This window comes from Paramormyrops kingsleyae, chromosome 18, assembly GCF_048594095.1.
Source record: "Paramormyrops kingsleyae isolate MSU_618 chromosome 18, PKINGS_0.4, whole genome shotgun sequence".
In the NCBI taxonomy this organism is placed as follows: Eukaryota; Metazoa; Chordata; class Actinopteri; order Osteoglossiformes; family Mormyridae; genus Paramormyrops; species Paramormyrops kingsleyae.
The window spans coordinates 7499907-7527348 of record NC_132814.1 but is presented as its reverse complement, the minus strand read 5'-3'; the positions used below and the strand labels follow the sequence as shown (position 1 = coordinate 7527348).

The 27442-nt window shown below is 42.7% G+C and overlaps 2 protein-coding genes across 5 annotated transcripts; both read left to right on the top strand.

The window, feature by feature from the left end:
- Window positions 1-501: 501 nt before the first annotated feature.
- kctd7 (potassium channel tetramerization domain containing 7) lies at window positions 502-7201 on the top strand. 3 transcript variants are annotated; one of them, XM_023819402.2, is made up of 4 exons: window positions 502-1034; window positions 2709-2878; window positions 3528-3706; window positions 3893-7201. In XM_023819402.2, exons 1-4 carry the CDS (start codon window positions 744-746, stop codon window positions 4267-4269), a joined length of 1017 nt encoding a protein of 338 aa, XP_023675170.1. In that variant the 5' UTR covers window positions 502-743; the 3' UTR covers window positions 4270-7201. The 3 variants fall into 3 exon arrangements, with proteins under 3 accessions (XP_023675170.1, XP_023675173.1, XP_023675172.1); XM_023819405.2 differs by having other exon boundaries at window positions 503-833; XM_023819404.2 differs by lacking the exon at window positions 502-1034 and adding an exon at window positions 1048-1485.
- A 1153-nt stretch (window positions 7202-8354) lies between these two features.
- Window positions 8355-26358, top strand: rabgef1 (RAB guanine nucleotide exchange factor (GEF) 1). Of its 2 annotated transcripts, none has more exons than XM_023819454.2 (9): window positions 8355-8517; window positions 15272-15457; window positions 16968-17143; window positions 20765-20931; window positions 21976-22057; window positions 22592-22724; window positions 22923-23014; window positions 23234-23490; window positions 23969-26358. In XM_023819454.2, the coding sequence occupies exons 2-9, from the start codon at window positions 15279-15281 to the stop codon at window positions 24365-24367; spliced, it is 1485 nt and encodes a 494-aa protein (XP_023675222.1). In that variant the 5' UTR covers window positions 8355-8517; window positions 15272-15278; the 3' UTR covers window positions 24368-26358. The 2 variants fall into 2 exon arrangements, with proteins under 2 accessions (XP_023675222.1, XP_023675221.1); XM_023819453.2 differs by having other exon boundaries at window positions 8356-8517; window positions 15275-15457.
- The last annotated feature ends 1084 nt before the right edge of the window (window positions 26359-27442 follow it).

Here is a 27442-nt window from a genome sequence, read left to right as displayed (position 1 = left end):
AGCTTTGTGTGTATGTGTTTGTGTTATATGTGGTATTTCTAGTAATTATGTACAGTATAACAAATGCGAACACAATGCACTCATTTACACGTGTACACTAAAGTTCTTTGAACAAGAAGATTCGGCAGCATGGACTAATTGCATACCGAGAAAAATATCAACGTTTCACGCCATCGTTAGGATGAGACTTTATGATCAATATTATTAAGCTGAACAACTAGAACATGGCAAGTGAAGACATCATTTTATGTTTAATCAATATATGGAAATTTAAAAAAGTTGGACCATAACAGTTTAGAGTTCTCCCTTAATAATTAACCACTAGACGTAGCGATCATACATTAGCCTATATTGTATCCCCTTAAATAAAATGATTGCCTAAGAAGTGCTCGTCTGAAAATACTCAAAAAATAAAATGACAATAAATAAACACGGAGGGGTAAAAACGATGAAAGTAGTGAGATGTCGACATCTACAGATGTGTTGGGCGCACAGCTTCTGGGCTTATCGGAGATCTGCGCCGGCTGCCGTATTTCACCGAGACACGGGGCTCCGGCAACAGCCGAGCAGATGCGCTACTGTACCGAGCGACACTAGGAAAGTGTCCACTTCAGCAGCCGTAAAGTCCCACCCCTACTTCGGTGTCGGTTGTTCTGTCAGTCTTGCGACGTGGAATTCATTTTGCATTACATTCGGATTTAATTTATCTGGCTGTGATTAGCGGTCCTAGTGTGTGTGTGTGCATGCAGCAGCATGGTTCCGGCGACAGTTCTAACGGAGAGAGACCCATTTCCTCTAATACCAGCAGCCCGGTCCCTACGCCTGCTTCTTGGGTAAGGAGGTTTGCACAGGACAGGCGAGCTGTCCAACAGCCCGGAGTGATGGTGGTATTTTCCGCCCAATGTGAGACTGACGAACCGATCGATGCGATGTCGAGTTCGGGTTCCGCCGAGGATGATTTCCGGAAGCCATCGGTCTCCATCCCAAACCTAAACCATAGCAAGCCTCTTCGTGCATGTAACGCTTCCCAGGAGGTGAGTAGACAGAGCAGGGCGGATGTTGTTGTTCATACTGTTTACGTGCTCTGTTAGCAGTAGGATCGGCGTAGAATTTGTATGCGTGGACAAGTATAAGCTTTACTGTGCTTCAGTGTTACAATATATCCCCTGGGAACTTTATTTGTAAAGGCTCGCCTATTTACCGATGTCTTAACTCCGTTTTCCCACGTTTCTCAACCCCCTCGGTCTATGGATTTGTCTCCATTGGCAACAGATGAATTACTCATGTCCTCTTCCTCCGGCTTGCTTGAATCTGATTGGTTCACTATTTCACCAAGACGAATGGCGTTGTGTCCTAATTGGCTCACATCACGCGCATGTCAAAGCGTGGCCTTCTTTGGGATTAACCTTCTTTAATCGCGTTTGGGGAAGGCAGCAGCGGAAAGCCTGGCTGAGGTTCTCGGGCCAGCCCTTCGACATCGTGCATGTAATCAAGCAAACTCCCTATTAACTGTTGGTAAAAGGGCGAGAAACAGATCAACCAAATCACACGTGATTTGCCTATGCTCTGAGTTGTATACACAATGGTACCTGCGTGCATTTTACAAAAAAATTAACATGCTGTATGTACTTGACATACAAGCATTTCTTCACTGATATAAGTGAACCGTTCCGCAGACCCTTACATAAGTTACAATTATGTAAGTCGGATTTACCTTCCCATAACATTCCGAGACTGGAAATTAGTCATAGGGGGTGTTTGAATGCATTTGTTGTTTGACGATTTGACGATATAGTCCTACTTCCCTGAGCATCACGTGAATTAAACTCTTGCCATTGGATGGACTTCAACAAGAAGTTTTCTGTTGAACAAATTAGCTGTGCTAAGACTTTAGATCCTGCACAGACACAATTTAAACCAAAAATCACTTTTCATATTCTGTACACTTCAGAGCATATCCAAACCTCCAAAGAGTATTTTATGTTAAGGATTTTTGCATGCTTTCATTTGTGTTTGCTAGCAATCAGCCACTGATGTGATACAAAGGAATTGTTCTTTGTTTTACATGGATGTTTGTTAGATAATAGGCTGCCAGTTTCTTTTCCTGATATTGTACTTTCATTCATTTCAGTCTTTGTGAACTTCTCACGGAATCTATTCTAAATGCTTGGATTTTATTTGTGGTTTAATTCTTGTTACAGGGTGTCGATTTCACCTGAAAGGTACCTTCAAGAACTTTTTTCCCCTATCAGTGCTGAAATGATGCCACTTACTGTAACAGGGAAACTTGCTTTACCTGGTGTTCGTTATAATAAGGCATGATTTCATTTGTGTTTCAGTTTTGTAATTCCTCAGATGCAGATGAAAACGATTACTTCACAATAAAAGGAAAACATTCCTTATAGAAGGCTGAAACAAAAAGAAAATCCGTGAATAAGATCCACGTATTTAGTTGCTGTTTAGTTGCTGATCCTGCATAGGATGCAAAATGGTTGGTTGGAGAGATGGGTAGTTTACTTGTGTTTGTTAGGAGACTAGTAATCTGTAAACACAATCCTTTCCGTGAGTTATTATTATTATTATTAAATCTCTGGCTTTTCCCAAATGGCCGATAATTGAAATACAAGTTGTTTAGCTTCACAGTAAAGACAAGCAGCTCTTCCTTTCCAGTTGGTATGATGCTGTTTATCGGACCCTGTTGTCCCCAGTTCCCAGAAGTCATCCCCTTGAATGTGGGCGGCACCTACTTCACCACACGACTGTCCACCCTCCGGCGCTATGAGGACACCATGCTGGCGGCCATGTTCAGCGGCCGGCACCACATCCCCCGCGATGCCGAGGGGCGCTTTTTCATCGACAGGGATGGAGCTTATTTTGGGTGAGTCCTGGGTAAGATTGACTAAAGCTAATTAATAGTTTTGTAAATTTAATGAGGTTAACATAGTGGCATGGTGTGTAGCAGTGTTGCCTCCAGTGTTTGGGGTTCAAATCCCGTCCCCTACCTGTGTGTGTAGGATTTGCACATTCCCCCTCTGTTATGTTGGTTTGCTCCTAGAGACAGTTAGGCTAAGTGGTATTGCCTATAGTGTGTGATGTGTGCCCAGATGGACTGGTGTCCTGCTCAGGGTTTGCCCCTGCCTTGCGTGCTATGGCTGTGTTTTGGTCCTTGGGGACCCCCAGAGGGGGGTCCCCGAGGATCTGGATGGGACACAGTGTCCAGAAGTGCTTACAGTACATTCCAGCACACCTGTCAACCCTGTACTGGTTAGGTGATTGGAAGATGAATGGAACAAATTACAGATAAAGTTAATTATTAACAAATTAAAGATACTACCTGTCTATTGTCAGTTTGGAAAAAAAAAGGTTAACTTTAAAAAGTGATTGGAGGTTGTTTGGGGGCCAATTCATAAACTTGTTTCACTCTTATTTTGCTGATCATAATTTTAAAGAGCTACTGCGAATATCCTTTCTACAATGTTGTGTTTTGGGGGGATTTTGCAAATGACCATGTTTGGGGCTGTCTGTAGGGATATCTTGAACTTCCTTCGAGAGGGGGAGCTTCCGCAGCGTGACCGTGTGCGGGCTGTCCACAAGGAGGCGCAGTACTATGCCATTGGACCCTTGCTGGACAGTTTGGAGGACACTCAGCCTCTCACAGGAGAGAAAGTCCGACAAGCTTTCCTTGACCTACTTCCGTACTACAAAGGTGAGGTGTTCTGAACCTAGTTGTCTACATTTGTCAGAGTCTCCCTGTAGGTTTTGTTGCCTTGATCGCAGCACCTTTTTGCCCTGATTCTTGCGAATAGATTGTATTCCACAGAGTCTTTAAAGTATGATGACACGAGGAGCCCTGGTTTCACTGAGCCTCAGCCCGTCTGTATCCCGTCTGCAGAGAACCTGGAGCAGATTGTGGAGATCGCCAAGGTGCGGGCCATGCAGAAGAAGGCACGCTTCGCCAAGCTGAAGATCTGCGTCTACAAAGAGGAGATGCCCGTCACCCCGTACGAGAGGCCGCTCTTCAACTCGCTGCGCTTCGAGCGCTCGGAGAGCGAGGCCAAGATCTTCGAGCACCACTGCGAGGTAGACGTGTCTTTCGGGCCGTGGGAGGCGGTGGCGGACGTGTATGACCTGCTTCACTGCATCGTGAGCGACCTAGCCGAGCGTGGCATAACCGCGGACCAGCAGTGCATCGGGGTGTGCGATAAGCACCTCATCAACCACTACTATTGCAAAAGGCCCATCTACGAGTTCAAGATAACATGGTGGTAAAGGACGTCCTGCCCATGACTTCTTCATAAAATGCGGAACAGATTCCAGCCCCCATATGGCTGCTGGCAGCATTATTCAGTCAGGATTTCAGGCACTTCTTCCGTAGCACCCTAATTCCTGAGCTAATTCTGTACACGTGTCGACCACGCTGTAGCCATACCGTTTGTCGTCAACCACAGACCTGTTAAATATGGCGACTGTCCTTTACGGCTTTTATAAACAGTGTCATGTATTTTTAAGGTTGACAGTTACAGCTGTTTTATTTTATTTTGCTCACTCTTGTCATTTTTTTTAAACTTGGAAGTCTTGTGCCCCTAGCATAAGCTCATTTTTAGGAAATGAAACAACTATTTTTGTGTATTTGTTGCCTTCCTGGTGGCAGTCCTGGTCATGTTTTGTTTCTGGGTTTTGTGTTGAAGGGTCATTTGCTCTGTTGTGGTTTTGTATCACAGCTGGAGGAAATTAAGCTACCTGGTCAAATATCTCATGGGCACGTGCGTACGCACATTTGTCACTTTATTTTATCAAGGTTTTACTTTTTTTTTTAATTCTCGGCTGTGCTTGAGAAGTTAAGGCACTGAAGCTGATATTTTATTCCATGGGAAACAAAGGTTTTGGTACTGGGCTGGCAAATGACAGACCATAAATGGCACTGGAAAAGATTTGCTGGCAATAAAAGATGCTTCTCACTTACCTACTAATTTATTTTGAGTGTTCCTAGTACATTTTTACACCCGCTTTTAGGTATTTATGGTGATCACTGGGTATGTGACACTGATCAGAGCGCGATGGCTAAAAAAGTGATCCTTGTCTCTATCACCGATCTGCTCTCCACTGTCACCATGATCAAAGGAAATGAGCTGCAGGAAATCAGTTAGATCAAAGGGGCACTCGTATGCACCTAACGGTCTGGTATGTTGAGTAAATTAGTCGTTTTAACACCAAATACTTAGTCACTTTAACAGTTTTACATCATCTCTAGGTAACAACTCACCAGCTCCGTGTTGCGTGTTATTTTTAAAGTCAAACCCGTAAATGAACAATTAAAAACTACTTTTCTGTAAGCTTAAGTTCCTCTGTATGTTCTTATCTCCTCGGTATTTCAGGGTATGACAGTGCATTCATGAATGCAGCACAGATGAATTCATTAACAGTACGGGAACACAAGTCGTCACTGGTCAGTGAAAACAAAGAATGTGTTCTAATGGTAAGATAGGACCTGCAGAACAGCCTAGAAAACAGAAGGGTCCATGTTTTCATAGCATTTGAATGAACTAGCATTTTTCACATCTAATGAACTTGCGGAGTTATTTGTCTAGTGTTGTGCAAAAACATATAAATGAAGAAAAAAGCATAATTTTGGCTGGACTGGGTCCGTAATATCTTGTGAGTAAATATCACATTTGTCTGCTTCAAAATAGACATATTATTGGCACAACTTGTTGGGACGTGAATTTTAAACTGCTTAGATGTTTTGAACCTCTAAAGGGCGAATACATGGAAATGCTAGACATGCTGTAAATATTCACAAGTTACTGGTAATCTGTTAACAATAATGTTCTGGTTATTGTGTGCACACAAAACAACCTTATCTGTTTCCGGCCGAAGCAATCTATGCATCTTTTTTGAAAAGCCTGGTAATTAGCTTAGCAGGAAGTTTGGTGGCTAAAACGTATGAAATAAGGCAAGTGCTTTAATATGTTGTTATACCAGGAATTTCATGCAGTTACCACTATTGGTAGAGAGGAAGAATTACCCTCAATCTTCTATCCAGCAGCCAGGGTTATATTGCTTAACAATTTCTGTTGCCTTAGATACCAAACTTTACCAATCAATAACAGATAAGAAAATGTAGACCCTGGATTTTTATCAGTTTCATAATCAGGGAAATTGGGCTCATGTGCAAATTCAATTCAACACTTAAGCAAATGTTCAAGGAGGATTGCTATTGAGAAGGTTTTTGAGGAGAGTTGACACTATTAAATATATATATTTTCATAATTTGTACATCATTGTTAAAAAAATGACATGATTATGAAAAGAACCTTGTTAATATGATATTTTCTCCCAGGTTTCCGGGTGATGTGTTGTCTGAGGTTTTTGACAGTGTTTTTTTCTATTGTAATTATTTACACAGTAAAATGTAACAGATTACAATTGTTTTCCAGAGCTTGACCTATGTTTCTCAAAGCGGTCCTCAGGAACCCCCAGACAGTCCAAGTTTTTGCTGGGACTGAGAGGGAACAGAAATTTGGACTGTCTGGTAGGGAGCTGTGAGGAAGCAAAAATGTGGGGGTCCCCAGGGACTGGGTTGGGATACACTGGGCTAGACTGTTCCAACTAACAAAATACTGAATGGTAATTTTGAGTGGGAAAGCTTTATTGAACCCATTGTATTTGTCAGTTACATGTGTACCTTAGTAACTGGGCACTTGTAACTTGTGAGTAATGACCTAATGTTGTTACCTGACCTGCTCACCTCTCAGCTGTCACCAAAAATCTTGTTTTACTGCCTGTTAGTTTCCATAGATGGGAGATCAGCAGGTCAGTGTCTGTTCATGACATAATCTTCTCCTCAATTGCAATGTTGTAAGAAGAACAATTTCTCTGAGTGCCTCATAAACTTGTTTGCAGACTGTATACTAAATATGTGGTACAGTACATGTATTGTTCAGGTCATATTACATGTGTGTGTTCTGCACAGCTGTAGCTAACCTATGATTAAATAAGATTAGTTGAGACAGTCAACCTACAGATTAATGTATGCAGCTTTAGGGGTGCCCATTAATGGTAATTTATAAAAATTACTGGTTTGCTTCAAAAATGGTCACTGCATATATTGCTGCTCTGTGCTAACAGTCAAGTGTGTGTGTGTGTGTGTGTTTTGCAGTTATTTTTTAAATAAGGTGCAATATAATTGTGCTTGAAGTCATCACTGCGTCTACAGAGTCCTCATTTTGTGTGTGAAAAAAAAATCTGCTGTTTTTTTTATTTTAAACTATTTGTTTTTCTCATTGTATGTTCGGAGCATGGGTACCCTGTAGGTAGCTCCACTCCTCCACGATTGAGGGTTTGAATCTCACCTGGCTGTGGGCGGTGTATTCCCTTAGGTCAGGGGTGCCCAACTCCAGTCCTGGAGGGCCGGAGCCCTGTGTACCTTAGTTCTTTCCCTGTTCCACCATAAATGATTCAGCTCAAGAGCTGTGTGGTAATTAGCACAAGGTGTTGAATCAGGTGTGTTAAATGAGGGGAAACTCAAAAATGTGCAGGGCTCCGGCCCTCCGGGACTCGAGTTGGGCACCCCTGCTCTCTTCTTCCACCTCAAAAACATTTAGACAACATAGTTGGCACTTTTGAATTGCCCATGATTTAAGATGATGTGTGAGAGTCTGTGCCCCTCATCAGACTGGCATCCCAACCAAGGTTTATCTCTGTGCTGCCTTAGACTCCACACTCCGGAATGATCCTTCTCAGGGTTAGCATCTCAATGATATCCAAATCCAAACAGTATGAAGTCCTTAGGGGGGAAATCAGAAATGCTCAGTAAGGACCTATTTTATAATTACGTGGGACACTGAGAGGGATTTTTTTTTATTGTTTGAAATTTCTAGACTGAGTATCATCTTTCCGAATCCAGTATTGACCACGGAATTAAAGCGTATAATTCAAGTAATTTAATACTCGATGGCACCAGCCTCTGCAGTTTCACCGGTTGTTTATTAAAATGGTGTCGCATTTTATGTATTTTAGCCTATGAATTATATACAAACTAAAAACAACCGTCCAAAAAGTTCGAAAAATGTCTAGAACGCATACATTTTGGAGACCATTAAATTATTCATACATATGTAATAATTAAATATATATTGGGGAATTTTAACATATTACTTAAAAGTGCCAATCGGGATTTTAAAGGGGATTGTGCCAGTAATTAACAATAATTTTTTCATAACAAAATTATATTATTATTATTATTATTATTATTGTTGTTGTTGTTGTTGTTGTTGAGTGAAGAGGAATTTGCAGGGTCGCGCGACTATGCGTTGATGTCAGTCAGTCGCCCGCGGGGTCCAGCGCGACCACGTGACCACGCGCGGTTTTGACGCCGACAGCCGCAGAACAAAATAACGGGAGGAGAGCGAAGGCGGCGGAGTGCGAGGGCTGAGGAAGGGGTTCCTGGTGAAAGTAAACCACAAGCCAAGAGGTTCCCAGCTGCTGAAGGTCACAGCCTCCACCGCACATCACACGGTAAGGGGGCAGGCAGCCGAGGGAGCTGGAGTAGCGAGCTTGTGGATAACAGGAGGTTGAATTTCGCTATAGCTGTTAGTTAGCCTGTTAGCTTAGCAGTGCGAATGAAAAAAAGCAGTGGCTGTGCTCTGTAAATAGTCGGGTCTCTTGGGTTAGCTGTATCTGCGAATGCATGCATTTTTCTGTTGTTCTGCAACTTGCCAGCTATACTAAGTATGAACTTGTGTGGAAACAAAAGATGTTCCGGGCCTGCGTGTTTTGAAGCTTGTAAATACGAGCAGCTGAAGCGGCATTATAACTGACAAGGTTACCCGGAGAGAGAACTGCAGCCCGCCGGCTGACGAGGTGAAAGCGTTTCGTCGTTTTTCAATAATGCTTCACTTAAGTTTGATGAAAGAGTGCGTATCCGAAAAAAAGACAAGTGACATCATACTAAATTTAACGTTTCTCACTTTTTGATTTTTATCCACTTGTTTTTGGACATTCGCTATACTTCAGCGCAGTAATAAGCTTTAAACTAACTGTGCAGACTGCAGACTTGTAGTCGAAACGGCTGCAGAGTGAATACAGCTTAAGCTGGCTATTGAGGTAGGTAGTTTGCTTTTTAGCTGCTTAATGTAACTGATCGTATGAGGTAGGTCAGCATGGAGGTAGCACTGGAGCACATCTCCAGGGATGTGGGTTCGAGTCCCGCCTCCCCACTGTGGGTACAGTATGCCTATTCTACCCGTGTCATATGGGTTTCGTCTGTCCGGTTTCCTGTCCTAGCGGCCTTTGTTTTGTGTGCTCCAGCCCGCCGCCCCCCCAATGAACTTCACCAGAATAAACTCTTAGAAGATGGCTGAGTAGTGACAGAGGGGGTTTAAATAAGTGATCCTTCAGAAATTTGTGTCATAAAGGTTTCTTAAGGTGATTAATATTTGCAGCAGTTTTGTGGCCATTTACATATGTCATCATACATAACTGATCCTCCTTTGAAAACATCCTTCGGGTCAAATATCAAATTACGTTTCATGCGTGGTATTTACATTTCTTTAAGCGTTATGTCCCTGTAGCAAAATTAAATAACAAAATGAGTTGTTTTTAGTAAAGGAGGAAGAACTAACAAAGCATTTTTAAATAGTGTTATGAAATGTATGCATGTTCTAAAGTAAATAGTGATCAAACTGCTTAATCTTGAACTAGAGAAGAAAATGTGACTTTCAAGGGGAACTTGGCTCATTCAGCTCAGCAAAATTAGTTTCTGATGTCAGTGGTTTTTTGAGGGCTGCTGGGGTTTTCTTTATTTTTACTTTTTAAAAATGAACTACAGCTGACACTAGTGCTATCATCTGTCCCTAACTTAGTCTTTGTCAGCTAAAGGTTTGATTTTTTGCTTGTTGTTTTTATTAAAATATCTTGTTGGAGTTTTAATAATGTTTCTTTCCATTTAGCTTCCATTTCTTTCTGATGGGACTACAAGTGTTGTGCCACACCCCATTTCTTTTTCTTAACGAAAGTCGCACAGTTGACCTTCAGATATGCTTGTATGGGTGGTTGTGCCAAACCTTCACTATGAGGAACTACACTTCTTTCTTTACCAAGGTCACTGTCTGTATGGAAGTTCAGTTTTATGCAGTGACCCCTGTGTGCCTTTTTGCTTTAGAACTATGTGTGATATTGATGTTTACTTGGAGTGTAGCTTATGTGAAGTAAAATATGTGCTGGGGGAAGAATTAGTTTTCTTTTTCTCTTTGCAATGACAGGTACATTGCAGGTAACAGTGCCAGTAAAAATGTGCTTACTGTATGTTGTTAATCCTTGTATTGAACAAACATTATAAATTTCTGAAGGATCACAGTCAAATCCGACCCAGTATCTGTCAGGGGTCAGACATTGGTCTTTATCTGGAGGCCCTAGGTCTGTCTTGTCTAGTTTGGAGGTCATCTCATTGTTCTCTGCCTTGCTCTGTAGTGTCCATGTCATGCAGGTCCATTTACTTATTTACTCTGTGGCGTTCAATGCTATTTATAAACCATACCAGAAAGACTGATACCCCCATGGACTGCTGCTACTCCTAGTAAAATTTATTTTCATATACGTTTTATGCAGAAGATTAGTGTTATAAAAATATTCTACAACTAATAATTATTACTTTTTAAATTACAAATAATTTTTTTTTTGTTATTCATTACAAATGGTATTCTAGATGCCTGGAGGCTGTAAAATGCATTGACTAGTAGGAACATGAATAGGCAACACAGGAGTCCTGGCTGGGTCATTTTTAAAAAGGGAAAATTCCACTGATTTAGCTGCTTCTGCACTGCAAACATTCTTGTAATGTAGGTGGCTGGATGGGGATAGTGACTAATAACAGAGACTAATGATAAAGTAACCTAAGGGTCTTGTTAAAATCTGTCTTGTTAAAATTACATTAATCTTATTTAGGTGTATGTTTTATGGTCTGATGAAAGCACTGTATCTTTCCTTGAGGGTTGGAAGAGGAACGAAACGTAGGCAACATTTCCATCAGGTGACCCTTTCTTAACTCCTTTTCTGTTACGCATTGTAGTCTTCAGGCCTGTCCCTTTAGTCATTGAACAAACATTATAAATGGTACAGTAAACACTGAGGAGCAGGAATAACCTCTTTAGAGGTTGCAAAGACAAATGATGCAGACTGCAGCCTTTTGCAGCGTCCTCTGAACCAAAATGGCAGATTCAGCGTGCTGAAATATTAATGTTTCCTGCACTGCAAGTCGTAAGTCAACCCGGCCTCCATAACAAAAGGGATCCTGTAACCAAGACAATCATATATTCTCAAGTGCGGTCACACACTGATCTGTTCCAGCTCCTGAAATGCAATGGTAGGTACAGTATTTCTAATCCTGAAGTGGCTCAGTTCTGGTTACTTTAAGTGGTCAGATGTTGGTTATCTGAGGCACACGATTCGCTGCGATAAGTCATTAATACCATTGTTATAAATGGGTTTATGTGGTACCAGACCGGACATAGTATTTAAATCCTATGGTGGCCTACAGTTTCCAATGAGTCTTTGGTCAATAATATTAAACCTTCAGTTGTAACCTTTGAAGCTTCCGTAGCTCTGTTGCATCCCTCTTGGATGCTAGGTGTCAGTATGCAGGGGAGGCCCAAAAAGGTGGTGGGTTTTCTGCCTGTATTTCTAAGAATAACCAGGAACAACGAGTAAAAAGTAGCATGTAGCAGCCATTCAGCCACTCGTATGAAACACATTGCAGTTTTAGGTAGATTAGCCAAAGAACTGTTGTACAAAAATGATACACACACACACACACACACACACTGGAGATCAAAATTAGAGAACAACCTACAATTTCCTAAATGTCAAGGTCACTACGTAGTCCAGGGTTCTTCAAATCTGGACCTCGATTCCAAATTCAGGCCTTGTTTTCAGTTCTCCCAGGTAGTTAGTTTTTAATAATTACTGATTCTGATTGGTCAGAGGCTTCACACCTGACCGACAGGTAAAGGAAGGCTGGAAAACCAGCAGTGCTCAGACCTCGAGGACCGTGATTTGATAAACCCTGATGTAGTCCTACTTGGAAGTTATCCAAACAGGAGTAAAAGAGCGTTTTTTTAACCATATGTCATGAGTTACATAAATTCAGAAGCACAGTATAAGGAACTTAAATGAGATATTTGAAAAAGAACACTGATCATAATTAGAGAACATGTTCAGATACCTCCCAGTTATTGGAGTTAATCTGGCAGCTGGTGCTAATTTCCTTAATTATCTGACAAACCCTGTTTAACCTGTAGCCTTACGTTGCAGTTATCAATGACTTTGCAAGATGTTGGGCCGTTCTAAAGTGACTGAAACCCTGCGACAGCAGGTTGTGCAGATGAAGGCCAAAGGGATGTGACCCTATCAGCCATAGCAAGAGAAGCTGGTCATTCCAAATCTGTGATTTTTAGAATATTGCACCTTTACAATGTCACAAACTCATTCAAGTCCCCCAAGAAGGCTGGTCATCCACGAAAGACATGATAATGCGGAGAATGTCAATGGGGAATCATTTCAACACTGCAGCTGGAATTGCTCGTCAATACAGTGCTGAATGGGGTAAGGACCTGTCTCACACAGTGTCTTGATGTTTAAGAGCATTTGGACTGACAGCCTACTCTGCAGTGACTAAACCTCTCATAAGCAGAAAGAATCAGAAGGCTAGACTAGCCTTTGTGGAGGAGCATGTTGTGTGGACAGAGGAGAACTGGTCCAAAGTTCACTTTAGTGATGAAAGCAAGTTTAATTCAGTTGGGTCTGATGGGAATCATCATGTTTGTCGTCAAACTGGGGGAAAGACTGAATCCCAACTGTGTTAAGAAGTCAGTGAAAGGTGGAGGAGGAAGTGTCATGGTTTGGGGAATGTTTTCTGCAGCAGGAGTTGGGCCTCTTATACAACTACATTGCAGAGTGAATGCAAATGTTTATCAGAACCTTCTTCGACAACATGTGGTTCCTTCCCTGTGTTCATCGCCCAATCAGCCAGAAATTTTTATGCAGGATAATGTCCCCTGTCACACAGCAAACCAGCTAAAGCAGTTCCTTGAAACTGAAGACAGAAAATTTAGTTGTGATCTTTCTTCATGCTCCAGTCATTGCTGTTCTGTTCTCTACACTGTTCTAGTAGCGTGGTATAGCCACAACAGTAATTCCTTCAAATGTTGAGGAATGAATATGACATTATTAGTGAAAAAAATCAAGTGTTCATAAATTGTTCTCTAATTTTGATCTCCTGTGTGTGTTTTTATTTATATTTATATAAAAATCAAAAGCCTTTCAGAACTTAGCTGTGTGTGTGATGTTTGAGAATATTTTTCGAACATTTTGAATCTTCAGTGGTTGTCTCAAGTAGTTACTTCCTCCTTTTATGGTGTAGCAAAAAAAAAGAACACTAGTGTGTTAAAACGGAAAATTCACAACCCCCAGTATGTCTAAGAAAGTTGTCTAAATCTGTTAGCACCAGTATTTGCCCTGCAGGTGTGGACTCTGTCCATGTGATTATAAGGTTGCTGCTCGCAGAGAGATTTCAGTGTGGGATCCTTGAGCAAAGCCCAGGTGCTCCAGGGATTGACTGACCCCGCTTTCTCAATTGTATGTATAAGGTATTTATATTTATTCACAAAGGGCAGTTCCTTGTGCTTAAAACAGAAGTTTAGTGAATCCAACATATTCACACCAATTTTTGAGGTACATAATTTGGAAAAATTAGGTTTGTACTGTATTATCAGCTGTGCTCTTCTGTGTAAAGATCCATCGATTTAAGGTGGCTATTCAATGCATCGATCAACGTCCGAAATCCTTCATGATGAAGATACCATTATTTCCGAGTTGCGCGCTCCCTTGTTCACATGCTGCATGTAGAATTTCCCAAATATAGGATGGCAGGGGAGAAGTTCATTATTATTCTCACTGGATGCGCTATCTGATTATCTTTACGCTATGATGCTTTTGGGAAAATCTCAGTGGTCAAGACTCTGAAGCAGATGACTAGTGAGCCAAGTAAAAAGCTAATATTAGCCTTAGTGATGCACGATATATTGGCTATATAATATTGGTATCGGCTCACATTTGTTAAAGATCAAGATATCAGCATCGGCCCAGTGTGTCACTCTCGGCTTATATTGCTGGCCAATATTTAAATGTTCTCACTTCTCCCTATTTTATAATAATAATAAAAATCAATGTTCCTAGATTCTACTTTCTTTGTATTCCATTAATATTGTGTTAAGATTCCCGGGTAATATTTATGATTTTTTTTTTCAGCAAATTTAAAATATGTTTGAATTTATGTTAGAAAAAATAATCGATTAATCGAGTAATTGTAAAAATTGAAGATTCACAATGCATCAGATCATTCCCTCAGTAATCATAATCAACTTCAATCACCTTGTGGCCAGTGATTTTAAGCAGTGTTTCTCAACCCAGTGCTCAGGGATTCTTAGACGGTGCACATTTTTGCAGTTGTTGCTGAAGGAGATGCATGCATTGTGAGCAGTTTATGGGGTCTAGCTAAAAGCAGAAGACAACTGAGCCATAGATTCTGCAACACTGGTACTATTGTATATCTGCATATAAGCACTTGTACCGTATGCTGTGCATTTGGCTTTTTTGAGCTAACAGCAAGAAAATGCTAAGTTAGGGCATGAAGTTGTGATATGCAATATTATACTATGACCTTGTTTACAGTTACTGAAGCTACTTCCACAAGCAGAGGGTGTGGTAAAGTATAATGCAAGGTTTACACACAGACATACAGAGGGTTATCTGTAGTTATCTTTAATGTTCGACGTTAACAGTGCCAGTCTCTGTAGAGCATAAGTATTAAACATCTTTAAAAATGTTTTAAGTTTTTCTCTTTTGATGAGCTACCATTCCTAGTTCTGAATTGCATGGGACACCAGAATTTCCTAAAAATGTTGAAAAAGATGTTAGATTTGATATAGGACAGGGGCGGCCAATCTTATTTTCGAAGGGCCGGTGTGTATGCAGGTATTTGGGATAACCTTTGGGTCAGGTGTTCAAACCCAGTTGTGAGGACCCTTCAGCCAATCAGTTCTCTAATTAGTAATCTAATTATGGAGTTAGAGTGAAAACCTGCATACCCAATGGCCCTTTCCAGATATGACTAGCCACACTTGATATGAGATCTCTGTGTGTGGTTATGTATAAGTGCATTTAAAAAATTTTAAAATACTGTTTTTCCACCTGTTACATACTCTGGTCCTGTCAGCAGAGAGATGAGCCAAAAGTCTGAGCGTAGAGGGATCCACGTGGACCAGTCAGAGCTGCTGTGCAAGAAAGGATGTGGTTACTATGGCAATACATCCTGGCAAGGCCTCTGCTCCAAGTGCTGGAGGGAAGAGTACCAGCGTGCCCGGCAGAAGCAGATCCAAGAGGACTGGGCATTGGCAGAGAAGTAATCCTGGACTTTCTCTTTATTACTTCAACTAATAGAATATTCTGTTAATCTGTTTTTATCCTTTTTTATCTTTGTATCTATTTTTCGGTAACTTTTGTTCCTGGAAATGTCACACAGGCTGTTTTGCTCAGAAATGAATGGGGCTTTGTTTTCTGTGAATTATACAATACGATAACCCCTTCACATTTGCAAATTTGACATTCACGCTTTTGGTTTTTTGCAAGTTGGCCGTGAATAATTAAAAGAGAATGTTTTTGGAGTTTGAGGAAGGATCACAGAAACTCTGACTACTTGTAAGCCAAAAACACAGAAACTGATTCCGATCATACAAAATCATATATAAATATTTGTGACACACAATATATAATTAGTGTAAGTGCATACTACATCTCTAATATTAAAAGTCTTGGCTTGGGTAAGCCATGGGTCTTTGTCTCAGCAACCAGCCTCACTCATGTGTTAGCTTTCCTTTTGACCGTGGTCAATGTTGCTTGCTGGTTTAAATGTTTGCATCCACTGTTTCATCATCACATTTGCATATTGTGGTTTGCACAAAATTAATTTGGGAACTTGCACTGCTTTAAAATTAGTCGGTTGTGAGCTTTGAAGCTTTCTGCACTTCTGTAGGTTACTTTGGCTTAACATTGTGGTAAACCAGCAAATATGGTGCTCTGTTTCCTAATACTGTCACTGTCATCAGTAGTGATGTCATCAGTGGTGATGTCATCAGTGGTGATGTCATCAGTGGTGGCTGTTTATCTGCGTTTCAGGGCCAAGCCTAGCCCACCAAAGTCAAATGTGGGGCCTGAGGCTCTTTGCTGGCCTGCTTCCTTTTCTTTTGTTGAAATGTATGCTGCAGTGGCCCAGTTTCTATGGCGTTAAAGCCATAGTACTGTCCTTGACCACAACCAAAATTGCACAGCTAGAGAAATTTACAGGAATTATTCATTAATTTACAGGAAGTATTCATTAATTTACAGGAAGTATTCATTAATTGCTAAAGCAGTTCACGTAAAACAACAAAAGACCTACACTGAGCTGACAAGGTCTAACTTTAGAAAGTAGTGCAAGCGCTAATTGTTTACCCCACAAAAACAGTTGAACAGTTATGGTTAGAGGTGCATAACTTCTCCTATTGCAAAAAACTATAAACAATTGAAGGCTGCAGCCCCTGGTTGATAGATAATACTTCATAGCAGCATATAAGATGTGCTTCTTAATCTAAAAAAAAAACAGCCATTGGCAATGTGTTGAACATTTTGAATGAACATTTTGCATTATACATGGTTGCTTTGTTCGCTACATAGAATTCTTAGCTTAGCAGGAATTGTTCTGTATTTATTTGGCCAATCAGTAAAATGCATAGGGGAGGATCACCCATGCAGTGCATTTAAAAAGATCCAGATAGATATTTTTAATAGAATAAGTAAATAAATATAGCATACATGCAAGGTCATCAATGTCCATTTCCTATTCTTCTGCTCCTGTCCTCCTCTGTGCGGTCCAGGTTGCAGAGGGAGGAGGAAGCTGCCTACGCCAGCAGCCAGGGGGCGCAGTCTCACCCCCAGCCGTCCTTGGCACCCTTCTCCAAATTCGAGGAGAAGAAGACCAATGAGAAGACGCGAAAAGTCACTACAGTGAAGAAGTTCTTCAGCCCTTCGTCACGCACAGCACCTAAGAAAGGTACTGAGGACTTTAGGGGGCCTGGAGCATTTCAGAAGCCCTTCAGCATCACTGAATTAGGTATATTTACAAAGTGCACCAAACAGTTCAGGTTCCCTTAGAGAGGTACTTCCTCTGTTATGTTAGGGCAGGGGGCACTTCAGGTACATGCCATGAAGTATGATCCCGCAGCAGATTCTCTCTGGGGCAGCAGCAGTTGACTAAAGCTGTTTATGTTTGTGTGCATATGGCCTAGTGTGTGAAGTGTCATCACACTTCATTCGCATCATCCCTACTCTCTGCCACCTACATCGTTCTTGTCACTCTCCACTTGATATCAAAATGCACCATATCTCGACCAATCAGCCTATTAAAGGGGCACCTTTTGTTCCATTAGTAATGGCTGAAGGCGTCCCAGATGCCGTAATGCTCGTGTGCTGCCTGTCGGCCGGCTGCAGTTGCACGGGTGCGATTTTCGCTTGCCTTGACGTTTCTGCGGACATTCACATGCATCTCACCTTTATGCCTCTGACTGCGTCAGCTGCTGGCTCCGTCGCCCTCGATGGACACTTAATCCTGTAACTTAGTATGCTGTGGATTCCGGTGTGTCTAGTTCAGGATCAGTTGACCAGTCCTTTCAGAGCATGCAAAGTCTTTTATTTTCGTTCAGGCCAATTATAGGCTGATGTGGCCTCTCCTCACACTTCCCCTAAATGATCTCAGATGTTGTAGGAGCTGTAGAGGGTTACATCTTTATGGATCTGTTTTTGTAAACAAAACAAAAGGAAAAAAATCAGGCGGTTGCCTGCCTCATCCATTTGATCATCTGCCATCCATTTGCCGCACTTGATGCATGGCTTAACACCCACGCTTGGTGACCCCCCCCACCCTCCCCCAACGCCGCCCTGCCTTCTCCCGGAGAGCTCCCGCACCTGCTGAGAGAGCAGAGAAGATGCCGCCAGTCAGGAGGGAGCGACATGGCGAGGCGTTCCTCAGGGACCTCAGGGGCATGTTCACCCAGCCTTGGGAGATAGTGTACCCCAGTGAAGGTAACTCCTGTGTCCTCATGGTAGACGTGGGAACGCATTCCTATCCCTTCAGAGGAGATTCTCTTCCCTTCCGGGGAGCCTGCTGTTTTTCCCCCAACCGCTCTCCTTTGGAGCGGTTACTGCGGAGTGCGTGGAGGACTGAGTCACCTACGTACCCCCCCCCCCTGACCTGGGTCATGTGATTTTTTTTATTTTTTTTTGTTGTTTTCTCTTCACTGTCCCCCAAGTGGCTGCACCACTCTGATCGATCATGAGATCCATCTCTGGTTGGCCGCAGTCTGCCTTTGCGTCTGTCTGCGTGGTGGCAGCGGCCAGCCGGTGCATGCGCGTGTGTTTGTGCTCCCTGCATGGTCGCCAGCCCCGAGTGCTCTGTGCGCTCTGTTAATAGAGAGCTGCATGTGTTGCATGTGTGCTTCATTGTCGTTACTCACATAATGCCCGTTCATGCTCTCCTCCCGCCCATCCGGTCATGTGACGGCAGCACTGGCTTCCAGACTGAGAGGTGGGTTTTGACCTGCTCGCCCCGTATCTGGCCCTCGGCACACCCCGCGTGCAGACTGCCCCGTAGCGACTCTTTCTGACATTTGTAGCGTGTCAGTCGTGGGCTTTCCCCCGCCGCCCGTAGCGTGTTTTCCATTCGCACTCCTTATCTGCTGTAGGCCGTTCCTATCAGAGCAAATCTATCGATCGGACTAGGCTGAGACCCAGCATCCGCTCTGCTGCCCTGCTTTTTCGTGTAGTTGCTCTCTGTATCAACATAAAGGCCGTGTAATGGGATTAGTCCAGTCCTTTCTAAATACACTTCAGCTTTTGTTTTTCATTTGAAATAAATGTTTATCGATTTGAAGTATTAAGGGATTTGCTGAAACTAAGGCCCAATCCCAATTCTACCCCTTACCCCTACACTTACCCCTACCCCTCCGTTTGGCGCGTTCACGTGTAGGGGTAGGGGTGTCTCAATTCTCTTTTGATTGGAGGGGTAGGGGTAAGGGGAAGGGCTAGATAGCCCTCGAAACGAAGATTTTTCGGGACCTCACTTCAAACGAAGGGCTAAGAGAAATTTACAACATGGCTGCCCACTCGAGCAAGCAGACCCATAAATGTTAAGTAATTTTTGCCATTAATAAGGATTTTTATGACATTTTTTCATTACATGTATATTACCATCAATCTTGTGTTTGTGTTTACGGTGATGTTCTGTAAAGAAACGTTTGAAAAAAAATCGCTAAAGTTTGCTTGCGGATAGCACTGATTGCACAATATTAGGAAATATATTTTTATGTCATATAACGTTACCCGGTAACTGACTGCATGTTGTAACGCGTTGTTTTGTTTTGCTTACGGCCATATGTGTACATGTAAATGAACGGTGCTTACACTATTCGTACTTATTGCAACATGACAACATTTTTGTAAATTATATTCTGTATAGGGACAGCTGAGGAAACCCGAAGGCTCACGTTTTCGAGGTGAAAACGAACATTTGTTTTTAAAGTCCAAATACGGCGCAAAAAAACTTTGGGAGTGAGTAATCTTTACATGCTACGATGCTGACGGCGACATCTTGGAATTTGTGATAAACATCGGAGCATGTCCTCTGACGTAACGTTAGGAGGTAGTGACAATGGATGATGACGTATAACAGTGTAGTAGTGGTGTCCCATTTCTTAGGGGAAATTTTTTAACCCTACCCCTTTCCACTTCATTTCAAGGGGCAAGGGGAAGGGGTGAGGGGTAGGCAAAGGGGTAGAAAATAGAATTGGGATTGGGCCTTAGTCTTTTTCCCTTTGGTAGATGGTTTTGCTAAATGAAGCAAGTTTAATGTATTTAAGTGTGTGTCAGTAAATTTTATTTATAGACAGTGGCTTAGAGCCTTTGAGGCAATAACTGCAGCTGTGCTATTTGATACTGTATTGTCTTTCAGATGGCATTGTCTCCAGTGTCGAGTCTGCTGCCTTTGACTGTATGTTTTAAGTGTTTTTTTGGGTATCTTAGCAGGTTTTACTGTAATGTTTGCTTTTTGCACGTCCCTGTAACCCAGGGTTGGAGTCATGTTGGTTTTCACGCATATCTTTTCTTTGGTGTCTTTATCGACACCTAAGATAGCAGGTGAGGCATCTTGATATGCATATATTTGCTTTTAAAAAAGAATTTGCCATTGAGGCAGATAAAGGAGCAGGGCTGGGCATCTTGGTACGAGATGGAAGGAGGAAGCGATTGTTTTACATTTCAATTTATCAACAAAGCTTTTCTGTGCCTCAAAAGGTTTTTCCCTACCTAGGTGCTCATTTGCATTGACCCAACGTATGTATATGTATAATTTATATTATTGAATGTATATATAACTTTGAGTCTATTTTAGAAAGATGGTTTCTTGGTTTTCATCTGTAGACACTGGCAAAAATGAGTAGTTTACCATTTCTACACTCTATAGACTTGTTGGTACATGCCCTGCATGTCTAAAAATGACAAATCATGTGGATTATGTATCTGTAAACTTATAGCGATTTATGTAATGCAAAAAGGCACCTGAGCCACAGGGACGGAACACAGCCCCCTAACCTGTGCCCTCACCTCCCCTACTCAAATCTAGAAAACCATGAGGGAAAGACCCCAAGCCCGTCCATCAGCCGACAGGCCAGTGCCGAGACGGACCGCGTGTCCCGGGATTTCGTGGACTTCCTGAAGAACCTCCAGAAGCCGGGCCGCGATATTCACAAGCAGTGTCGAGCCTTCACTGAGAGTATGGCCAATAAGAGGGTGGGTCATCTGGGTAGCCTCATTCCGACATGGGCAGCAGAGGGCGCCATAGGGGCATAGGCCCCTGGGAGAACCATGGGGGCCCAATGCTTTATCAGGGCCCTAGAATACATAAAATTATAAAGTTATGTAATGTAAAGGGGAGGGGGGGCCAAGGTGATAATTTCTCAGGGGGCCCAGAATTTCTAGCTGCACACCTGATGGGCAGTGTTGGTCATATTGTACAACTGTGGTTTTAACCCAGTCCCCAGGGCCCCGCAGACAGTCCATGTTTTTACTCTCTTCCAGCTCCCTGCCAGACAGGGAGCAGAAATGTGTAGAGTCTGGGAGGGAGCAAAAACGTGGACCATCTGGGGGCCTCTGAGGAATGGTTTGGAAACACTTCTGTAAACATCAAATTAATGTGATTGTAATTTAAGGTACCGCTGAAGTTTGGAATACGTTTATTTTAACTATGTGAAAATCAGCTTATATGTAGCTACATGTAGTTGGATAATTGCCTCTGTTGAAGGTAAATGGGTGGTACTGGTTCAAAGGGTGATGCCGCTGGGCTGGAGCCAGCAGCGGGCAGGTTAGAAGTTCTTGTCCTCATTTGGTGTTTTGAAATAATTAGCCAGTCGCAAAGGAGTTTCTTCTGTGCAGAGGGTTCAATTGTCCTATCAGGCTGGTTGTGATCCCTTATCATGGAGCCTCTATGTACAAATATTTTTAAATTTCTGCATCCTTGGGTTACACTTAGCTTCATTTTTAAACAGTAACCATTCGTTTCTGAAGAAAGACTAAACAGCATGTTCTCAAATCATCTAAACGTAGCTAAACCAGATCAAAGATTGGATAATCTACATCCAGTATGACACCAAGCATCCACATTGTCTCCACAACATGTTAAACTCACACCCTTCATCTTAACCTCTACATTTTGATCATCCTAATTTCTTTAAGAAACACGGTATCTACCATCCTGAGCTCATGCTGACTTTCCAGGTTACTGAACTGCTTGGGTAGCGCCTCATGAGTTAATGAGGTTTTTTCCGCACTTACCAGGACCTGAGTGCTGATGAGCTTTCCGAGTGTGTGCAGGACTTCTACCAGAACATGTCTGACCGCCTGATGACCCATTTTAAAGGTAGGGTCCTGCCAGGTTGAACAGGGTGGAACTCCTGTTGAGAAGCGCAGATGGGTGAAAACGGGAATTTTTACGGTGGACCGATGGTTTTGTAGGCCGGCAAAATTTATTGTGAGGGACCCCAAAGTCCAGTTCCAGTTTAATGCCAGTCCAACATTAGGTGAAAACTAACCTGTTAGCAGACTCTGTTTGGCACTAGAAGAGACCAGTTATTGTAATGAGGTCTTTCCCGGGGAGGCTTGCCAAAAGGATATAGGATATATACACATCCACAGGTAGTTTCTTTGTTGTATACCTCTCTGTTCATCTGCTCATTTTTATTTGAGCATGGGATACAAGAAGAACTGATAGTACTGGTAAGAAGAGCCCTTTATAACTGGATCAATGTCTGTTATTGGCAGATGGGTAATCTTAGACTTGCTGAAGTCATTAAACGTAATTGGAAGTCAGTGGGAGCAGTGATTGCTCTTGTGGCTGAGCACGCTTTGTTGTAGGTGGAGGTTGTTGATGGATGTTATGTTGATGCACATCCAGGGTCTACAGACCGCGTGGAGCGTGTGATGGACCAGGTGGAGAAGTACATAATGACTCGGCTCTACAAGAATGTCTTCTGTCCCGAGACCACGGACGATGAGAAGAAAGATCTGGCAACCCAAAACCGGATCAGGTGGGGCTGTCAGCTTTGCCTCTGTATCCCTTTTGTTAGCTGCCTTTGAGTTAGTAGGTAGGTAGGCCAGCCCACATTCCCCTTTCTGATGGATGCCAATGGTAGTACAGGCCTAATCTTTCTGGGTCGGCTGCACAGATTACATCGTTATTATGCATATTTCTTATTCTATGGTCCATCTGTGTGTTTTTCTGCTAGGGCCCTTCACTGGGTCACCATTCAGATGCTGTGCGTCCCAGTCGACGAAGAGATTCCCGAAGTGTCCGATAATGTGGTGAAAGCCATCACGGGTGAGACATCCGGGCCTCATGAAATCGGTGCAGTGCTCTATGACGTGAAATTCTTTGCATGAGTGCTTATGGAGTTTGGTGTAGTTGAAGATATGCGGCGTACATGAAATAGGTTTTCCTTCCAGTGACACCCGAACATTATTTTCCATATTTGCGGTTTGTTTTGAAGCACCTGCTGTATAGCCTTAGCTAGGTTATTAAGGCTCATCGTTGCTGCAGATATCATCGAGATGGACTCCAGGCGGGTGCCCCGTGACAAGCTGGCCTGCATCACCCGCTGCAGCAAGCACATCTTCAACGCCATCAGGATCACGAAGACGGAGCCGGCCTCGGCCGACGACTTCCTGCCGACCCTCATCTACATCGTGCTGAAGGCCAACCCACCTCGCCTGCAGTCCAACATCCAGTACATCACTCGCTTCTGCAACCCCAGCCGCCTGATGACTGGAGAGGACGGCTACTATTTCACCAACCTTGTAAGATTTCTACAGAATGCACACACTATATGCAGTTTACAGACACCGTATATTAATGATACTTTCATTGATCCCCTTGGGGAAATTTTCCTACCGCCTACCCAGTCTCGCTCTCCATGAGACACAGACACAAACATAATTGAAAGCAAGCTTGGCAGTGAAGGGCAGCCACCTGCAGTGGTATACATGGAGCTGGGGGTTAAGGGCCTCATGCAAGAGACCACAGTCATGTCACCATTCTGCCAAGGCTGGGCTTGAACCAGCGACCTTCCGATCGCAGGCACAGAGGCTTAGCCCGCTGAGCCACTCATCTTACTTCATGTCTTTGGGCTGAGACAACCCAACCAAAGTACCTACATGCACACAAAAGTGGTGTGATTCGAACCGTCAGCCATGGAGGTGTGAGGCAGGAGTGCTCCAGAGTGAGCCACAGTGTGTGTGACAGCTTGGAGACCTCTCCTCCCGCTTTGTCCCACAGTGCTGCGCAGTGGCCTTCATCGAGAAGCTGGATGCCCAGTCTCTGAACCTCAGCCCAGAGGACTTCGAGCGCTACATGTCAGGCCAGGCGTCTCCCCACAAACAGGAGCCTGGGCCCCGGACCCCAGCAGGCCCCGACGGCAGCCCCGCCCTCAGCACCGCCCACCAGAACCTGGAGCTGCTGAATGGGCTCGGCGTCCGGCAAGAGCGTGTCCTGGAAGCGGCACGGAACCTGGAGAGCGACCTCATCAGCTGGCGGGAGGCCGTGGAGCGCGAGGTGCAGGAGATCCTGGCGAAATACCCCCTGGAGATCCGGCCTCCCCCCTCAGCGATCGACTCGGACAACGTGGAGAATGACCGCCTGCCGCCACCACTGCAGCCGCAGGTCTTTGCTGGCTAACCTCCATGTGGCGCCCTGCCCTCGTCCCCCGTTACGCTCGACACTGTCCCCTGCATGCTGAACATTTATGGCCACACACCCCGCTCTAATGCCCAAGCAGACTATGCTAATGGGATGAGCTAGCATGAAGCTATACCCTCCTGTTGCCCAGCTTAGCTGCTTAAGTACTGCTCTAGCCATTTTATAGTAACTATTAAAGCAACAAGAGTGCAAATCGCACTCCTCTTATTTTGGATCTGCCCTCCAGAATACACGTGCTTGAACTGATAGGTATGTTCCTCACTAATCTAACTTCCCCTTGTTGAGTTTCCTTTTCCTCTTCATTGTGACTGGACGGCAGCAGAAGCTAGGCTCTGGGTGTAGCAGTGCATTCTGGGATAGCCACTCACACGTTAGCCGTACTGTACATCAAGTTTTATGGTGAACCGCTATGATTTTACATTGGACATTATTTGTCACTGTCTTGCCTTATACCTCTGTAATCTGAGGTGTAGCGCTAAAAACGTAAAGTGAGAAATTAATAATGCAATGAAACATAAGCTGGGCAATGCTGATATAAAGTACAGCATTCAGTAATGCCAGTCGTTCGGTGACACTTCTGCAATAAGCTTTATCTTGCCGCATTGATTTTATTGAAGTGTTCAAGGATGCTTTCTATTGTCTTTTTAAAAATAGACACGTAAGTTTCAGATGGTCAATTTAATCTGTCTTTAAACTGAAGGGAGCATTTTTTTGTGATCAACAACAATTGTAAATGTATTTTTCAGAGACGTCTTGTTTCGCCCAGTACTTCAGATTCGTGAAGTGGTTGCCTAATTCTGAGTATGTTCCCCTCACGTCATGCTTGACAGAGAATATGATCTGAGGTACTAGCTTGCACTTCTAAATGAGCTTCGAAATGTTTTTGTACATCGTCTTGGTCAGAACTTGCCCATTGACACCCTCTGCTGGTGAGTATCTGAAACCACGTGTTCTAATTTTAGGGATGAGAACAATAGATGATAAATGAATCACGTTGTCAGTGGAACAGTACTGTTCTGCTATGGTTTACGTTTTTATTTATAACAAGGCTAAATACCCAAGTACAGTGATCGGTTTCTGCAGTGGGAGATATGGTTATTTAATTGTTTAGCCGTTAATGTACCAAGACATCTGGAAAATAAAAAATTTATTGTATAAATTACACAAACATACTACTGCTGTTGATTTTAAGTGTAGAAAATGGTGAGACATTGATCTATACCTGTTGTTAATGTAGTAGTTATTACTGTATAGGGACTGACAGTTCTGTGGAAAATGCTTATATAATTAAGCTCAAGTTTACTGCTGATCAATCGCTTTATAACAGCGGTAGGTAACACTGGACAGAGAACACGACACATTCTAGCATTAAAGGGTATGGCTTTGCTTTGGGATTCCCTTTAATTTAGACATGGAATCAATGGATTTTATTCCTTTAGGTAGAACATGTCTTGTTGTAAATCACATTTTTATTTCGATTTTGTTTTGTTCTGAGCTTTATGAAGGCAGAATATTGAAGGTCCCAGTATGGGTATGACTAGGTTGTTGCTGCTGGTAGGAATCTTATGGTTATATTTTAAGCCGGTGATTCTCATTCTGGTCCTCGGGGACCCACAGACATTCCATGTCCCTCACAGCTCCCAAAAAATGTGCACTGTTTGGGGGGGGGGGAGCAAAAACGCGGACCGTCTGGGGGGTATCTGGGGATCCGGGCTGAGAAATAAGCTTCCCATGAAGTGTGGAGGACTGCATTTGTTTGTAACATACTCCCAAGTGTAGTCGTTTCGAGTGACTGTCACAGGTACACTACTTTAGATGTCTTTTAAAAATGTAAAAATGTACATTTAAGTATCAAACTAATGGTCTTAATGTGACTATTTATTATGTAAAATAACTTATGAGAATAATATTGTTTTATATTGTTCATGGCTTGTAATTTAACTGCCTTTAAATAAAGACCCAGAAGACTCCGCCTTCCTTAGGCTCCGCCCATTGCTTCCATAACAATGAATGAATTTCATTTGGCATCAGGGGGATCGTATCAGTGATTTAAGGGTGCCAGATAATGCAATGCCGTCTTGGCACATGAAATGTCATTTTATTTTGCCACTGGCTTTTACATATTACTCATTAATGTTGAGAGATTTCACATCCACCCCTTTCTTGTTCATTTACTATAGTGTTCTTGGTACTACAGCTTGATTTCGAAAGCTCTTCTCATTCTGCCTTGCTTTTTTGTCATTACTGTATCCCTGTTGTGTTGATGATCCAGTTTCTCACTTACTCTGGGAGCGCAGGTGTGTTTTGCACTGGTACATCCCACTGTCAAATTTGAGAACTTCCCCAATGCTGAAGATTGGGTTTTTGTTTACTATTGTATTGTAAACACAAGTGTGTTGGTTGTAGGAGATAAACAATGATCAAATGAGCATTTACCTTCATGAAACGCTTACCCTGTGCAACACTGAAATAAATTGAAAGGCAAAAAAATAATCATAACTGAATCTTTGTTCAACACTCAGTGCTTTCAAATTTTTTATTCTGTCTTGCATCATGTTGGGCCCCACCCTCTCTGCTTTTCAGACCTCTATCTTTATGCCAAATCAGTACAGCCCGGCATGAAGGAAGTACTGTCCGGGCTTGAGCTTTGGGGCTTAAGTGCAATCCAATCCAGTTTTAGGCCCATGAAAAATATGTTTGTGGAACACATTTTTTTCCCAGTCGCAGGGTTTTAGCCATACATTAATTGATTCTTTCCTGTTGGAGGTGCTATCTGTGTGTGTGTGTGTGTGTGTGTGTGAGAGAGAGAATATATATATAAAATTAAAATGAATCACATAATTGCAGAATTGCAATATTCACTTTGTTTTCAAAGAAACATTCAATTTGTTCACATTACTAGGTTTACTTAGACTTTGACCCGTTTCATAGTAATCTGGTTTGAATACTTGTTACAGAAAGAGCATCCTTCAAATTGAGATCAGGTGTCTCGGTGGATCTAGCCTGAATGAAAGACTTCAATTTATTTGTGTTCCCCTGGGACATTAAATATGG

What these genes read in the sequence shown, in the direction of transcription:
- kctd7 (XM_023819402.2), top strand. Translation starts at nt 744, where the DNA reads ATGCAGCAGCATGGTTCCGGCGACAGTTCTAACGGAGAGAGACCCATT. An exon ending in CATGTAACGCTTCCCAGGAG is followed by an intron (nt 1,035 to 2,708) that starts GTGAGTAGACAG and finishes TGTTGTCCCCAG; the next exon opens with TTCCCAGAAGTCATCCCCTT. An exon ending in AGGGATGGAGCTTATTTTGG is followed by an intron (nt 2,879 to 3,527) that starts GTGAGTCCTGGG and finishes GGCTGTCTGTAG; the next exon opens with GGATATCTTGAACTTCCTTC.
- rabgef1 (XM_023819454.2), top strand. Translation starts at nt 15,279, where the DNA reads ATGAGCCAAAAGTCTGAGCGTAGAGGGATCCACGTGGACCAGTCAGAG. An exon ending in ACGCACAGCACCTAAGAAAG is followed by an intron (nt 17,144 to 20,764) that starts GTACTGAGGACT and finishes ACTCAAATCTAG; the next exon opens with AAAACCATGAGGGAAAGACC. An exon ending in TGTGGTGAAAGCCATCACGG is followed by an intron (nt 23,015 to 23,233) that starts GTGAGACATCCG and finishes TCGTTGCTGCAG; the next exon opens with ATATCATCGAGATGGACTCC.